Source organism: Spinacia oleracea, chromosome 5 (genome assembly GCF_020520425.1).
Source record: "Spinacia oleracea cultivar Varoflay chromosome 5, BTI_SOV_V1, whole genome shotgun sequence".
Taxonomy (NCBI): Eukaryota; Viridiplantae; Streptophyta; class Magnoliopsida; order Caryophyllales; family Amaranthaceae; genus Spinacia; species Spinacia oleracea.
In genome coordinates, this window is record NC_079491.1 from 17,091,743 (window position 1) to 17,107,271 (window position 15,529).

The window sequence follows — 15,529 nt, forward strand, 5'->3', positions numbered from 1 at the left end:
AACATTAATTTGCTAATGAAGTGTGTATGCGTTTTTAATTTCCTCGATGTTATTTGGTTTATCATGTATACATATTAATTAAGTGATTTTCTTATTATTGGTTTTGGGATACGTATGTGTCCATATTATTGTTATACATAGTTTACATAAGTGTCTTGCTAATAAGGTTGGCTAATCCTCGTAACTAGTTAACTTAAGTGTCATGGTACTAGGTTATCCGGGAATGAGAATCGCTCGGGACACATGAAAGGGTTGGCTTAGACGATGAGTTTACTTAGGTGTCATGGTACTAGGTTATCCGGGAATAAGAATCAATCGGGACACATGAAAGGGTTGGCTTAGACGATCGAGTTTACTTAGGTGTCAGTATACTAGGTTATCCGGGAATGAGAATTGTTTTGGACACATGAAAGGGTTGGCTTAGACGATCGAGTTTACTTAGGTGTCAGTGTACTAGGTTATCCGGGAATATGAGAATTGTTTTGGACACATGAAAGGGTTGGCTAATCCTCGTAACTAGTTTCCTTAAGTGTCATGGTACTAGGTTATACGGGAATAAGAATTGTTCGGGTCACATGAAGTGTTGGCTTAGACGATCGAGTTCACTTAGGTGTCATGGTACTAGGTTATCCGGGAATGAGAATCGATCGGGACACATGAAAGGCTTGGCTCAGACGATGAGTTTATTTAGGTGTCATGGTACTAGGTTATCCGGGAATGAGAATCGATCGGGACACATGAAATGTTGGCTTTGATAGAGGGAGCTTACACATACTTTAGTTGTCCATAAAAACACACGAGACACTAACATACTCGAAAAAATTAAAACAATTACATCAAAATAACCATGTAATTAATAAATACATTAATACCGAGCTTGTTCATTAGTGATAGAAATATTTGAAAAGAATGTAACAAAAATAACAATTTAATTATTATTAATTTGTAAGGAGGGTGCACAAGTAGGATGTTATTTATATTTTCCTTTTATTTTCATCAAAAGTTAATTTGAAAATTGGAAAAGTTTACACCTACTCACCTACATGTCGGACGAAAGGTTGGCTAATCCTCGTAACTAGTTCACTTAAGTGTCATGGTACTAGGTTATACGGGAATAAGAATTGTTCGGGACACATGAAAGGGTTGGCTTAGACGATCGAGTTTAGTTAGGTGTCAGTGTATTAGTTTATCCGGGAATGAGAATTGTTTTGGATACATGAAAGGGTTGGCTTAGACGATCAAGTTCACTTAGGTGTCATGGTACTAGGTTATCCGGGAATGAGAATTGTTTCTGGTCACATGAAAGGGTTGGCTTAGAGGATGAGTTTACTTAGGTGTCATGGTAGTAGGTTATCCGGGAATGAGAATTGTTCGGGACACATGAAAGGGTTGGCTTAGACGATCGAGTTTACTTAGGTGTCAGTGTACTAGGTTATCCGGGAATGAGAATTGTTTTGGACACATGAAAGAGTTGGCTTTGAGAGGGAGCTTACACGTACTTTATTTGTCCATAAAAACACATGAGACACCTAACATACTCGAAAAAATCAAAACAATTAGATCGAAATAACCATCTAATTAATAAATACATTAATAACGAGCTTGGTCGTTAGTGATAGAAATATTTGAAAAGAATGTAACATAAATAACAATTTAATTATTATTAATTTGTAAGGAGGGTGCACAAGTAGGATGTTATTTATATTTTCCTTTTATTTTCATCAAAAGTTAATTTTACTAACACCCTTATCCTTGTACTCCTTCTTTATCCTATTACCAATTACAAACAACTCAAAACCCGTCATGTAAGCATAACGATGGTAAAATTCACTAAACTCAAGACCGGACTCAAAACATATTCTTGGACAAGGGGTGGTAGGCGTAGTTGAATTCACAATAGTTCTTTCTCCAACGACGGGTTCAACATTAAGGTCTATACTAACCATTGTACTCTGGAATAACAAATGAAATTAAACAAGTTAATTATTAATACAAATTTAAATAAATCATACAATGCTTTTATACATATAAATAGGTATGTCCATTTTACCATATTTATTCATATAATCAAATAATTAATTCATATACTAGCATATAATTTCATTTTTAATTTCACATATACAATTAATTTAATAAGAAAAGTTAACATACATAAATTACTCACGAAAATAAATGATTACACACATAAGGTACATAGGTTTCTCCGTCATCATAAACTAACAACATTGGTTACTCCGCTTGATAAATTGATGGTTTATAGATTATACGACAATGATAAAATCACAATAAGTTAATTCGGATTCACTAAGAAAAATATCATTAATTGATTCAAATAAACAAATAAATTTGTCACTGAGAGTGAAAGACTGTAAGGACTGATACGCGTTCAAAAGAACATATATACCACTGAGAGTGAAATTTCTACACCTTCTGAGATGAAAGTGCACCAATGAAAGATCTGATTTTGCCATCCCATAGAGAAGATCATCAGAGATATCCACGTTACCCAAGTCAATTGTGCTAATATATTTTCAATCGGTCAAAAAAAATCTGCGGCAAAGATAAGAGATTTGAGGGAATGACTATTTTCCGTTGCAAAAGACAGGGCAGTTCTTTTTTTTTTCTTTTTTTTTTAGTCAAGTGAAATTTGGGCGGGCAATTTTTCAGGAGAGTTTTGGGCGGTGAAATACCCGCTGTGAAGAGGAAAGTGGCGGAAAAACTGAAAACATTTCCCCCCTAAAGTATAACATTTCCCACCTAAATTAAAAAATAGTAATCTGACATGTCCTTCACCCATTGCATTTTAAGTCCAGTCAACTTAAAACCATTTTATGTGTATGGACTCCCCTCAAACACCTGTAGCTTGTACTACGTTCCAAAAAATAGGCACGTATACATATTTGAAGTTTGATGTAATGATTTGCAAAAAATAATCCAAACTTCCAAAGGTTTATAATATTAAAGAATGGAGGGTTGAGAAAATAACTTGAATTACCACGTGTCTTTGATGTTGCATGAAACCATGACAGATTGACAGCAAACTAGAAACAAGATTGCATGACACAAGTTTTCGATACCATCTAAAATTCTATTTTATGAGTTGTTATGGTGCATGCATGACTTTGCACATTTTAATTATACATACAAGCGCAAGTGAGGATGGATTTGCTAAACAAAATGTTGAACATAGTAGCTCTACCATTCTCCTTGTTTTCACTCTGTCTTTTGTTACCACCATTTCATTTTTTCAAGTTCGCCCTTTCTATACTCAGCTCCATCTCCGGTCAAGATGTCGTCGCCGGGAAAGTTGTTATCATCACCGGCGCTTCCTCCGGCATAGGCGAGGTAATTCATTCTTATACATGATTGCTATATATCTTAATTAGAGGAACTCAAACATTCAAATTGGTAAATTAATTATAACCTTAAACTTACATCTCCACTTAAATTACAATCTGGGTTATTTTCCGGCAAAATCAATCTGAATATGTTGTCATTATTCTTATTAACATAATTATAAGTTCCTAAAAAAAAAAAGTAAAAACGAATACAAACTTGGCTCGTTTAAGTTTTCCATTGTTCAATCTTAGCTCACGAGTCGCTAGTTTAATTCGAGCTCAAGCTAAGCCAAGCTATATTAACAAAGCCAAGATTTTAGTAAACGAGCCAAGCGTTAGAAGATTGGAAATTTAGAATGAAGGATTAGGTGAATGATAGGCAGAGAGCCGTGGTTTCAACTTTCAAGTGTGTATTTATCACTTCAAATTTACATTTATTGTAGGTAAGTTATCAATTATCATTTCAATTGAACATCAACACACTAACTTCGACTAGGTAAATAACTAAATTGAGAATGAACAACTTTAAAGTACAAGTGCACAACCTCACTTAACCTCAAGCTCAACGACCTTTAAAAATACTATTCATAAATCGTAAAACTTGAATTATTACACAGACTCGTCTATGTCTAATAAGCGTATTGATAAGAGAAGTCGGAGACGCCAACCATAGCAGAAACAATTTGAGAAACGATGAAAAAGGAGCCACCTATGACAATGACAACCAGAACTGCAGAGATTGGGTTCTTAAGCAGCTCAAAAATAGGCTGTAAAACTGCATAAAGAACCCCAGTACTTACAGTAAGTGCATACAATGCATACCTTCTTACATTCTCCCAGAATTCCTCCATTAATGGACCTTCTGGGCCTAAAGCCCATGCCTTATCTTGGCCCATCATCATCAGCAAAATCCCAATTGAAGTAGCTCCACTGAACACCAGTAAACGTTTTTTCAACTCTTCATTGATTCCTTCTTCTTGTTCCTTGCTCTGTGATTGTATCACCCAGTATTTGTTTTTTGCGGAAAGGGAAAGGGAATTGGGGTTTCCATGTCTTAGAAATGCAGGGGAATCATATGAAGAAAAGTTATTGAAAGATGAGGATTTTGGGTTTGGGATAGATTTCATTTGTGTTGGGAAGAATTGATTTAATATTTGGGATTTAATCAAAGTAGTATTCATGATTTTATTTGATTCAGAAAGGGAGAAGATTGTGAAATTCTTTGTGGAGCTTCTTCTTCTTTCTTCTTGTTGTATGAATGTATTCTTATCTTCCTCCTTCTATGGTTAGTATTGCAGCCTATTGCTAGTCTTGAAATGGGTTACCACTTACCAGCCTTATCAAGTTATCTTTTGTTAAGTGGGCCTCTTCATAGCCCATCCTTCTGCCCAACTTCTACTAGTCCAATCAAGTATGGGGGTTTTAAAGTAGGCACATGAGCTAAACGGGGAGCAGAGTGTAAATCACATCCAAATTTGGGTCTTGGGAGTAAGGCCCTATTTAGTTCACCTTATTTCATGACCTTATTATTTATTTCAGATTTAATTAGATCAGATCAGATCAAGAAAAATACGTTCAAATCAGATCAGAAAAAATAAGTTCAGATCAGACCAGACCATATCAGATCAGACCAGATTATTATTATTATTATTATTATTATTATTATTATTATTATTATTATTATTATTATTATTATTATTATTATTATTATTACTATTACTATTACTATTTGGTTAACCTTTATTTGTTTGTTTTTTGGAATTATTTAATTTCTGTTTAGAATATTTGTTGATTCTTTTTTTTTGGATAATGATATTATTGACATCATATTCCGATGATTTTTGCCCGAAAATGATTTGGGGTTTTAATTTAGAATGAGCTATTAAAGGTTGTAATTTACAGATTTGAAATGTCGAGGTTGTAATTGGCAAAGGGACTAACTTTTGCCAAATTATTCTTTTAATTGTTTGCGTATTTTTTGTGTGAAAATTGTCATGTTGCATGTAAATGTGCAGCAATTAGCGTATGAGTATGCAAGAAGAGGGGCATGCTTAGTACTAGCAGCGAGGAGAGAAAAAAGCCTCCGAGAAATAGCTAATAGGTGCCTTGAGCTTGGGTCACCAGATTCTATTTCAGTAACTGCAGATGTTTCTAATGTTGATGATTGCAAACGAATTGTTGAATCAACCATTACACGCTATGGAAGATGTGAGTTGATCTATCTTTTATCGCTTTTTATTTATTTTTTATTTTGCTACTTTTAATTTGTTACTTCCTCACTTATTTTAAGTGTTATACATGCCTAAATCACTACGAGAAATTGTACCATTAACGACGAGAAATCCCGTCGCTAAAGAACAATAATCGTTGATTAACGACGAGATTTCCTGTCGCGAACCCGTCATAAAAGGGGTCGTTATTAATCGAAAAACACGTCATTTACCCGTCGTAAAAGACATTTGCGATGGTGGTTCCCATCTTTGTTTGGTTGTTAGCCCCGCCGCTAAAGGTTTTTGCGACATGATTTTTGACCCTTCGTTATTAGGTGTTGTCATTAAAGGTACAGATTCTTGTAGTGAATCGGCCGCTTTAATTTTATGTGTTCACTTCTGCTCAAGGAAAATTTGTCAAATGCAACTACAAAATTTGTCATTTTGCGGGTTACAATCTCAATCTTCTATCAATACAAATTACAACCTGAAAAAACTACAGTCATGAGTCGGATTCTGGAAAACAAAGACGGAAAGTGATGTTGTAGTCATTATTTTTTATTCTTTCTTTGACTCCTGCTAAACACAAACTAAAATAAGGCAAATTAGAAAAGGAAATAGACGTAGAGGTTCCTGCAGTGGCAAGATCATGCGCTCGCTGAACCTGTTGACGACTTACCTTTTGTATACTGCACCAATCCCAGGAGCTTCCCAAACGTCGGATTTCTCTGACCGTCCAACAAAGTTGTATGTTAATCGAATCTTGATGTAGTAGCATTTCCACCGGTGTTTTACAATCAGTGAGAATAGTGACATGTCGCAAGGTAGCATCAATACTCCATCGGAGAGCAAACAAGCAAGCAATACTTGCTTGTGCCTGAAGAGTCGAATCCGTAATACTGACGTAAGCACCTCCTATTAATGTATCTGCCACAATTTGCTGGTTAATTATCTAAAATCCAACCCATACGAGAGTGCGCTTCTTCCATGAACCATCTACCTGAATTAAAGACGTACATTAGACCTTCAACATGATTATCAGCAAGTATTGCTCTAAAGAACTCCTGATATTGGATCAGTCTCAGGAGGATGATGGAAACGAAGGCCTGATGCAGGCTGAAAATTCATGTTGATTCAAACCATATGTGATGAGAGCTTGTATTGTAGAAATATTACAGTGGTCATTCCTAAACACATGTTCATTCCTTGCTAACCGAAGACCCCATATAGTAGCAATAAAGTAAATAACCGTTGGGCTACTTTTCACATCCTGCAATTGGAACAGCCGGATATAATAGATAAACCAGTCATCCGAATGGACCGCAAGAGATCCACACCTCCAAACCTGTTTCTCAAGATCACAGAAGCGAAAAAGGTGTTGAATATCTTCTTCACCGCTTGTACAAAAATCATAAGTGGAGGACAACTGAATTCCATGAATCCCCACATTAACCTTCGTTGCAATTCCATTATGAAAAAGTTTCCACAAAAAAGTTTCATTTTGGGAGAATTTTGAGGGCCCAAAGAAATTTAAACAAATCCAGAAATGGGTGGGGCGGTGCAATCCTTGGTCTTCGACATCTAGCGTTGCATATGCCGTTTTAACAGAAAATTTCCACGACTTGTGTAAACCCCAATAAAGAAAATCATCATTTGCAGTTGAAGGTATATTGTGGCCATCTGACAAGAATCATTGAACTCAAAGCCTGAGTTAATTTTTGGAAGATTCCACCCTCTAGTAGGGAGGATAAAGTGATCGACTTTCCACCTCATAGCAGTGTGGAGTGTGACGGACACTTGATTTAAACTCCGGAATTTTTCCACTTACACATCTACCTCTCCCTACTTTCCCATTACCAAATTTACAGTCATAACCCACTAAAACCCTCGTATAGCGACGGATTTATAGCGACGTATTTAAAACCGTTTCTAATTTAGAGACGGAATACTCATCATCCGTATCTAAATTTTATTTAGATACAGATATTGTACATCCGTCGCTAGTTTTATCGAGGGATTTATAAATCCGTCTCTAAGTTAGGGAAAGAATTACAAAATTCGTCCCTAATGTGTTTTAGCAATTTCGAAACATAAATTCCACGAGCAATTTCTCCTAGACTCTTTGTAGAAAGTTAGATCTAAATTAGAGACGGAATTTTAAAATCCGTCCCTAATTTAGAGACGGAATGTTACATTCGTCCCTAGTTTAGAGACGGATTTTCTAATATTTCTTTTAATTATTATTAATTTCACACATAGAAGTATACACGTTGTACTTGGTGTAGTTGGTTGGAGTTTCTCCTTGTGACTTTGAGGTCACAAGTTCGTTTCCCCTTATCCCTTCCCCTTGCAAAGCTGGACTAGGTTGACTTAGGCGAGATTTCGAACCGGTAATGGTACCGAGTTGAAAATTTGCGCTCTTTTTTCCCAGCAAGATCTATAGGCACTCCTAAATGTGATCCCAGGTTTGAAATCAACTTCATCTTAAGGATTCCTCTGAAAGCCTGTTGCTCCCCTCCCCTCCCCTACAGGAGTTTTAAACTAAGTTTAAAATGAGATTTCTGAAGATTTAATTGTTGTCTTCATTAATTTTCAACTCATTGTTAATGCAATTAATGATCTAATTCCTTAAACGACTTACTAGTTCTACGACGTAAGATGGTAAAAATAAATAATTCCTTAGACTTACTAGTTCATTTTTGTTGTAGCGATTGAACATAGACATAACAAGAAAATAATTAACTTCAATTAGGATTTTTCTTGCATGGATCTGGTCTACAATAATATTAGTGTGGATCCAAAATCTATAATTTTTTCTAGGATCCTTTTTCATACATAGAGACCTTTTTTGTTCATATAATGACTATAATAAATTAAACACCAAAATTCTTAGATATAGTAAATATTTTTGTATCATAGTAACCCTATGCTTTTAAAAGTAAATTTTCACTTAAAATCACATTATTCAAGCACAATATGTATCAACGAAACCAAATTGAATTTTTTTCTTCATAATAATCCTAATAAACATGCCAAAATAAATTAGAAATAAATTTTTAGACCTTTTTTTAGGCATGATACACAATAAATTTAGTGTGGACCACGTCCATTTAAGAATTGTTGCTTTAAGTAAGTTGAATTATGTACTACCAAGTTTTAATATGCTCTTCACACCACTAGCCCCCGGTTTTCGTCTCTAATTAATATCATGGTCGATAACGTACTCTTGTATACATGAACTGATGAACATATGTTTTGTAGCCGAATCGTTATATGAAAAAAGTGCCATAAGATTTCAAAAATTTGCCTGATGATGTGGTTATATGGTAAATTGAAGTGGACCATCTGGTGAGTAATGCTGGCATTACATCAATTAGTATGCTCGAAGACTATGAAGACATCACTATCGCAACCTCCATCATGGTAAATAGTTCATCATTTTATTATCTCCTTTCTACATTTAATTTATAGTAAAACTCATTTAGGCTCCGTTTGGTTTGTATAAAACGTTTTCGTGAAAATTGATTTTTCATGTAAAATATTTCCCGAGGAAAAACAAAATTTCAAGCTATTTTTTCTTTGTTTGGTTCATTACAAGAAAATTAATAGAAAAGGGAAAATGAGAAATGGGAGAATTAGATGAGAGAAGATTGACGAGGAGAAGGAAAAGGGACACAAGGAACAAAGGTGGAAAATTGTTTTCCTTTCCTTTCAAATGGAAAAGGGTTTTCCACCTTTGCACGATTTATGAAAAATTGTTTTCCACCCCTTTGCCAAACCAAACAATGTAAAATGGTTGAAAATAGGAAAATCGTTTCCATGAAAACGTTTTACACCAAACCAAACGGAGTCGCCTTTGAATTTGTCTCCTGAAAGTGTATGTTATATTTTCTATAGGATATCAATTTTTGGGGTGCTGCATATATAACTCGTTTTGCAATTCCACACCTTAGAAATACTAGGGGAAAGATCATTGCAATGTCTTCCTCGGCTTCTTGGTTACCGACACCACGAATGAGTATCTATAACGTACGTGCTTGTTGTCGATCTATAAACAACTAAACTTTTTATTTCATGTATACATTAGCCCTTGCAAGTATTAAGGATAGTATGTTTATGTGTTTAATTACCTATTTCAGGCAAGCAAAGCCGCTATGGTGGCCTTTTTCGAGACGTTGAGGGTAGAGCTCGGGTCAGATATTCAAATAACTATAGCTACTCCTGGATTTGTAGAGTCTGAAATGACAAAAGGCAAGCACCTTGCACCGGAAGGTTTGATGAATGTGGATGTGAATATGAGAGATGTAAGATTTATCTTAAATTTTCCTTTTATTATCATTTCTTTTTATGCACCATGACATTCTAATTAATTAAAGATACCCATAAAATTAAGGACATTACAAGTATCCCTTTGACCCTTATATATATGTCAATGACCTTATGGTTAATTGTAGGTGCAAGTAAGTGTATTACCAATTGCTAGCGGACAAAGCTGTGCGAAGGCAATAATAGACAGTGTATGTAGGGGTGATAGATATGTGACGGAACCAACATGGTACAGGGTCTCCGGCTGGTGGAAAGCATTTGCGCCAGAGCTCGTGGACTGGCTTTTCTCGGTGTTTTATATTGCCAAGCTTGGTGATTCACCAACTGATTCGTTAAGCAAGAAGATATTGGATCTCCCCGGGTTACGAGCATTGGTTTATCCATCTTCTGTTTACTCGCCTGGAGTCAAAACCAAGTAGTATCTTTCTTATTGTGTGCTTTGTCAAATATGTCAATCTGTATATCATACGAAGTAAAAGTTTATTATGTTAATAATGGATTTGCAAGAATTATATTTGGTTAAGTGTATGCTAATTAGTTAGGATAGTGGATCGTCTGGATGTCTAACTAATGCAAGTTATCCTTGTGGAATTCATATCAAAAATCGTGCTCTGGCTCATAAAACATTACACGTGATCGAAGTAAAAAGGGATTTCACATGTGAGAGGGAGTGTTAAAAGCAAATCTTCTCAAACAACACATATGAGTGCCTCGCATTAATTAGGATAGAGATGAGAGGGTGAATCACGGTAGGTTAAGGGGCTACTCTGTTATTGCCATATGGATTTAAAGTAGAACTTCATTTGGACTTGTTAAATGGACTCTCTATCTTTTGATAACGCGTGCAATCCAGATCCGTACGTAACAAGTTCATCTATCATTATTTGTAGACTACAAATTCGTACCATATCGTATTGTAATTTTTTTTTTTTGAGGGGCCATATAGTATTTTATAATACTACATTTTGTGTATGTAGTAATTTTTAAAAGGTATGACAAACGTTTCCTTTGCAAGGAGATGGGGGATATGGATATTTCACTATGCAAGGGGTGATGGCAATGAAATCTTGCAATGGGAATTAAAATCTTGGTTAAAATATTTTCCGAAGAAAAAAAGAAAATTAGTTATTCTACGTTAACAAATATTTATTTATTAATGTCGTTTTACATTCATTCTATCTACGCACACATAGCGCGCGTAATACTACTTGATTAGATGTGAACGTTATTTTCTTCTCATCTGTGATTCATTATATATTTTTTAAATTTTAATCTCTAATATATAAGTGAAAAGGTGATGTTATTTTAGTAAATCTACTTTTGGTGTCCTTCTTTGATTACTAAAATACCCTCCACACTTGTAAAATAAAATGACAAGTTACCCAATAGAAAAAGCTCAAATAAGCATTTTAATCAATCTAACCCCTTAAAAAAATTCTTATCATTTTAATCAATTTGTTTATATGAATTCGGCTCTATCTAACCTACATGTTTCTTATTTTCGCATGCATCGCATTTATATTACTTCGTATATTTTTTACATGTTATTTCAGGTTTAAATGTATTAACACAAATCGGTTTCTTATATTCGCACGCATCGCGTGCCTATAAGACTAGTAACTTTACGTTGTAACTATTTGACTTTCACGTTTGTTAAAGATAACTTTAACCAATAATTTTTTCAAATATAGTAGTAAAATTGGCATTGATACCACAAATGATTGTATTTTTCTATTGAGAATATCATGCTATTTATAGTAAATTCTACACCTAGGATAGTCACATGCATATGTTTTCTGGTTTGTTCTTTTACTCTTCCTAGGTAGTCTGTTTTTTAGTGATCCTAGGTGGATCTTGCCAGCTTTGTTTTGGCCTCTTGTACACATGTAATTTAGGGTTGTGCATAGAGCTTTGTATATAAGGTGAAGGCAGGCCTTTTGTGCCGTTTTGAGACCTCACAAAATATAGAAATACAAAACACAAAACACCAGAAATTCTGGTGAAGAAACCACTGCATTTTAGCAGCAAAACTCTTTGAATCTTTCTTCATGGTATCAGAGCAAGGTTTAAACGTTCTTAAATCTTAAAGATTTTGAGAGTTTGCTGTTCTGAAATAACAAACCAGCAAGAAAAATCAAAGCTTTCGAAACAGAAACAAAAATGGGTGAAACAAATTCCTCCTCAACAAACAATCTGAATCCCTACAAAGATCCTCTCTTTATTGCAGTAAATGAGAGTGCTGCAACACCACTTGGAAGTATCTTGTTTGATGGAAAGAATTTCCTGAATTGGAGCAGAAGCATCAGGATTGCTCTTGGTGCCAAGAACAAACTGGGATTCTTAGAAGGGAAGCATCCTAAACCTTCTGAAGGTCCTGATGAAATCCAGAAATGGACTAGATGTGATTATATGGTGAGGTCATGGTTGTTGGCCACCATGAAGCCTGAAATTGCAAGCAGCCTTGTGACTATGCAATCAACTAAGAGGTTGTGGGAAGAAATTGTTGAAAGACATGGGCAAACAAGTGCTCCACTTCTCTTTCAACTGAAAAAAGACATGTGGGAACTGCAGCAAGGGTATCTCAGTGTAAGTGAATACTACTGCAAATTGAAGGATTTTTGGGATCAAATCTCAGAAATTGAAGACATACCAGAGTGTTCTTGTGGAGCTCTGGTAAAGTGCAGCTGCAGCATTGTCAAAAAAATGATTGAGAGGGAATCATCCACCAAGCTCATGAAGTTTCTCATGGGTCTGAACTCTGATTATGAGCAGATGAAGACAAATTTCCTTGGGATGGATCCACTGATGCCTGTGAACAAGGTGTACAATCTAGTCATGCAGGTTGAGAAACAAAAGCAGATCACAGGAGAAATCAGTATTGGGAGTCAAACAAGTGCTCTAGCAGCAAACAGGCAAGGAGAGAGTCTTGGTCCTCTGATGAACTTTAATAAGAGAGAATACAAAAAAATGAGACTTGAGAAGATTGAAAGAGATGCAAAGAAATGTCAGCATTGTGGAATGAAGGGACATTTAAGGGAAGAGTGTTTTAAGCTAGTTGGATATCCTGACTGGTTTAAGAACAATCCAAAGGGAAAAGGAAACACAAGACAAGCTGCAAATGCAACTAGGAGTGAAGAAGAATATTCTGGAGACAATCCCCTGGAGTTTGGAAATGCAGGAGGTAATGCAATGAAACATGATGACAAGTTCATTTCTTCTGTTGTACAGGAAGTGATGAAAGCAATTGGTGAGAAGCAGAATGCAACAGCTAGCAGTCACAGCAACTTTGCAGGTAAAGAAATTCTTTCTAATGCAGTGAATCATTATGATGACTCTTACTGTAATACATGGCTCATAGATTCAGGAGCTAGTGATCACATGACAGGAAACAAAAGTGTTCTTACTAACATGAGAACATTAGACAAGCAGATAAGGGTAGGATTACCTGATGGAAATGTCAAAACAGTTAAAGAAATAGGAGATGTGAAATTGAATGATAATGTGACTCTTTTTGATGTGTTATATGTAAGTGATTTCAAACACAACTTGCTGTCAGTGAGCAAATTGGTTCACAAAGATGACCTGAAGCTTTTATTTGATAAACATGGGTGTTCTCTTCAGGGCCTTTCCACTGAAGATAATGTAGTGTTTGGAGAGAATGAAAGTGATCTGTACAAGCTGATCAACTTTGAAAGTAAGCTGACAAGAAGGAGAAAAGGAAGGGAGGAGGTTTGCTTGGTGAAGGAAGAAGGAAAAGAATCAAAGAGCTGTAATAAAGTAGAGAAACTAGATTTAATTCATGCTAGACTAGGGCATGTTTCTATTTCTAAGATGGAACATTTGGATTTTTGCAAATGTAAAGACTTAAAGAGCTATTTCTGTGACACTTGTTCTGTTGCTAAACATCACAAGTTACCTTTCTCTCCAAGTAAATCTATTGCTGGAAATGTTTTTGAATTGATTCATGTTGATTTATGGGGTCCTTACAGGACTAAGAGTATTACAGGTGCAAGTTATTTCCTAACTATAGTTGATGACTATAGTAGAGTGACTTGGACACATTTGTTGTCAAACAAGGAAGAGGTTAAGGGAATCCTGGTTGGTTTCCTTGCTCATATAGAAAATCATTTTAACACCACTGTTAAAACCCTGAGAAGTGACAATGGAACAGAAATTTTTCAGAATGAATGTGCACAAATCTTTGCTCAAAAGGGCATTACACACCAAAGAAGTGTGCCAGGTGTACCTCAACAGAATGCAAGAGTTGAGAGGAAGCACAGGTTCCTGCTTGAGACAGCAAGAGCCCTGAAGATCCATGCAGGACTGCCTGCATATTTATGGGGTGAGTGTATTTTGGCTGCAACTCACTTAATCAATTTATTGCCTAGTGCAGTGATTGGTTGGGAAACTCCATATAAGAGAATGATGAAGAAAGAACCTGACTATGATCATTTGAGGGTCATAGGAAGCCTGTGCTATGCAAGTCCCCACAAGAAGCCTACTGATAAATTTGCAGCAAGAGGAATAAGGTGTATCATGATTGGATACCCTTATTGTCAGAAAGGGTATAAGCTTATGGATCTGGAAACTAGAAAAATTTTTGTGAGCAGAGATGTGGTGTTCAAAGAAAGGATATTTCCTTTTCTTCTTAAACAAGGAAACAATGATTTTGCAACTTGTTTGAGGAACAATTTGTCAAGTACAGAAACTGAAAATGATATTGATTTCTCTAATATCTTCACTGAAGAGTTTGAGCAGGATATTGATCAAATAGAACCAGAATTGGAGGAGATGCAAGAAGAAATGATTCAAGAAGACACTATGGTGGTAGAACAAGGTCAGACTGACCTTGATGTCACCAATGTGGAAACAAACACTCAAGAAACTGTGAGAAGATCAGAGAGGGACAGAACAATACCAGCAAAGTTCAAAGATTTTGTCTTTGATATCCCAGGAAAAAGAGCTGCAACACATACATCTAACTTGATCATAGCAAGGCTCATGGATTCAGAATACTATTCAGAGGAATACTTAGCATCTCTGAATAATGTTTTGAGAGAAAGAGAGCCAATTCACTATGGAGAAGCATCTGAAGATCAAGGGTGGATGGAAGCAATGAAGGAAGAGCTGAATGCTCTTGATAAGAATGAAACATGGGAAATGACAGATTTACCAGAAGGAAAGAAGGCAATAGATTCTAAATGGGTATATAGAATCAAGTTTGACAGAGATGGGAACATAGAGAAACTCAAAGCTAGATTAGTGGCAAGAGGTGATAAACAGATCAAAGGTAAAGATTACAAACATACTTTCTCACCAGTAGCTAAGTTTACTACTGTGAGAACTCTGATAGCCTTGGCAACAGCCATGAATTGGAAGTTGGAACAACTTGATATCAACAATGCCTTCTTGCATGGGTTCCTGGATGAAGAAGTGTACATGAAACCACCAAAAGGTTACACTGGAGGAAAGGAGGGGCAAGTATGTAGGCTGAAAAGAAGCTTATATGGTCTGAAGCAAGCTTCTAGGCAATGGAATCTAGAACTGACCAAGTTCTTCATTGAGCATGGCTATACACAATCCAAAAGAGATTATTCAATGTTCTCTAAAATTGAAAATGGAAAGCAGACAATTGTGCTAGTTTATGTTGATGAT

The 15,529-nt window shown here is 35.7% G+C and overlaps 2 protein-coding genes across 3 annotated transcripts; one reads left to right on the forward strand and one right to left on the reverse strand.

Annotated features, from left to right (window-relative positions):
- The first annotated feature begins 3,105 nt into the window (after positions 1-3,105).
- Positions 3,106-10,397, forward strand: LOC110804643 (11-beta-hydroxysteroid dehydrogenase A). Of its 2 annotated transcripts, XM_022010249.2 has the most exons (6): positions 3,106-3,345; positions 5,354-5,546; positions 8,886-8,971; positions 9,446-9,577; positions 9,688-9,852; positions 10,003-10,397. In XM_022010249.2, the coding sequence occupies exons 1-6, from the start codon at positions 3,160-3,162 to the stop codon at positions 10,291-10,293; spliced, it is 1,053 nt and encodes a 350-aa protein (XP_021865941.1). In that variant the 5' UTR covers positions 3,106-3,159; the 3' UTR covers positions 10,294-10,397. The 2 variants fall into 2 exon arrangements, with proteins under 2 accessions (XP_021865941.1, XP_021865942.1); XM_022010250.2 differs by lacking the exon at positions 9,446-9,577.
- LOC110804644 (uncharacterized) lies at positions 3,729-4,651 on the reverse strand. Its single transcript, XM_022010251.2, has one exon. The coding sequence runs from the start codon at positions 4,517-4,519 to the stop codon at positions 3,968-3,970; it is 552 nt and encodes a 183-aa protein (XP_021865943.1). The 5' UTR covers positions 4,520-4,651; the 3' UTR covers positions 3,729-3,967.
- Positions 10,398-15,529: the final 5,132 nt, after the last annotated feature.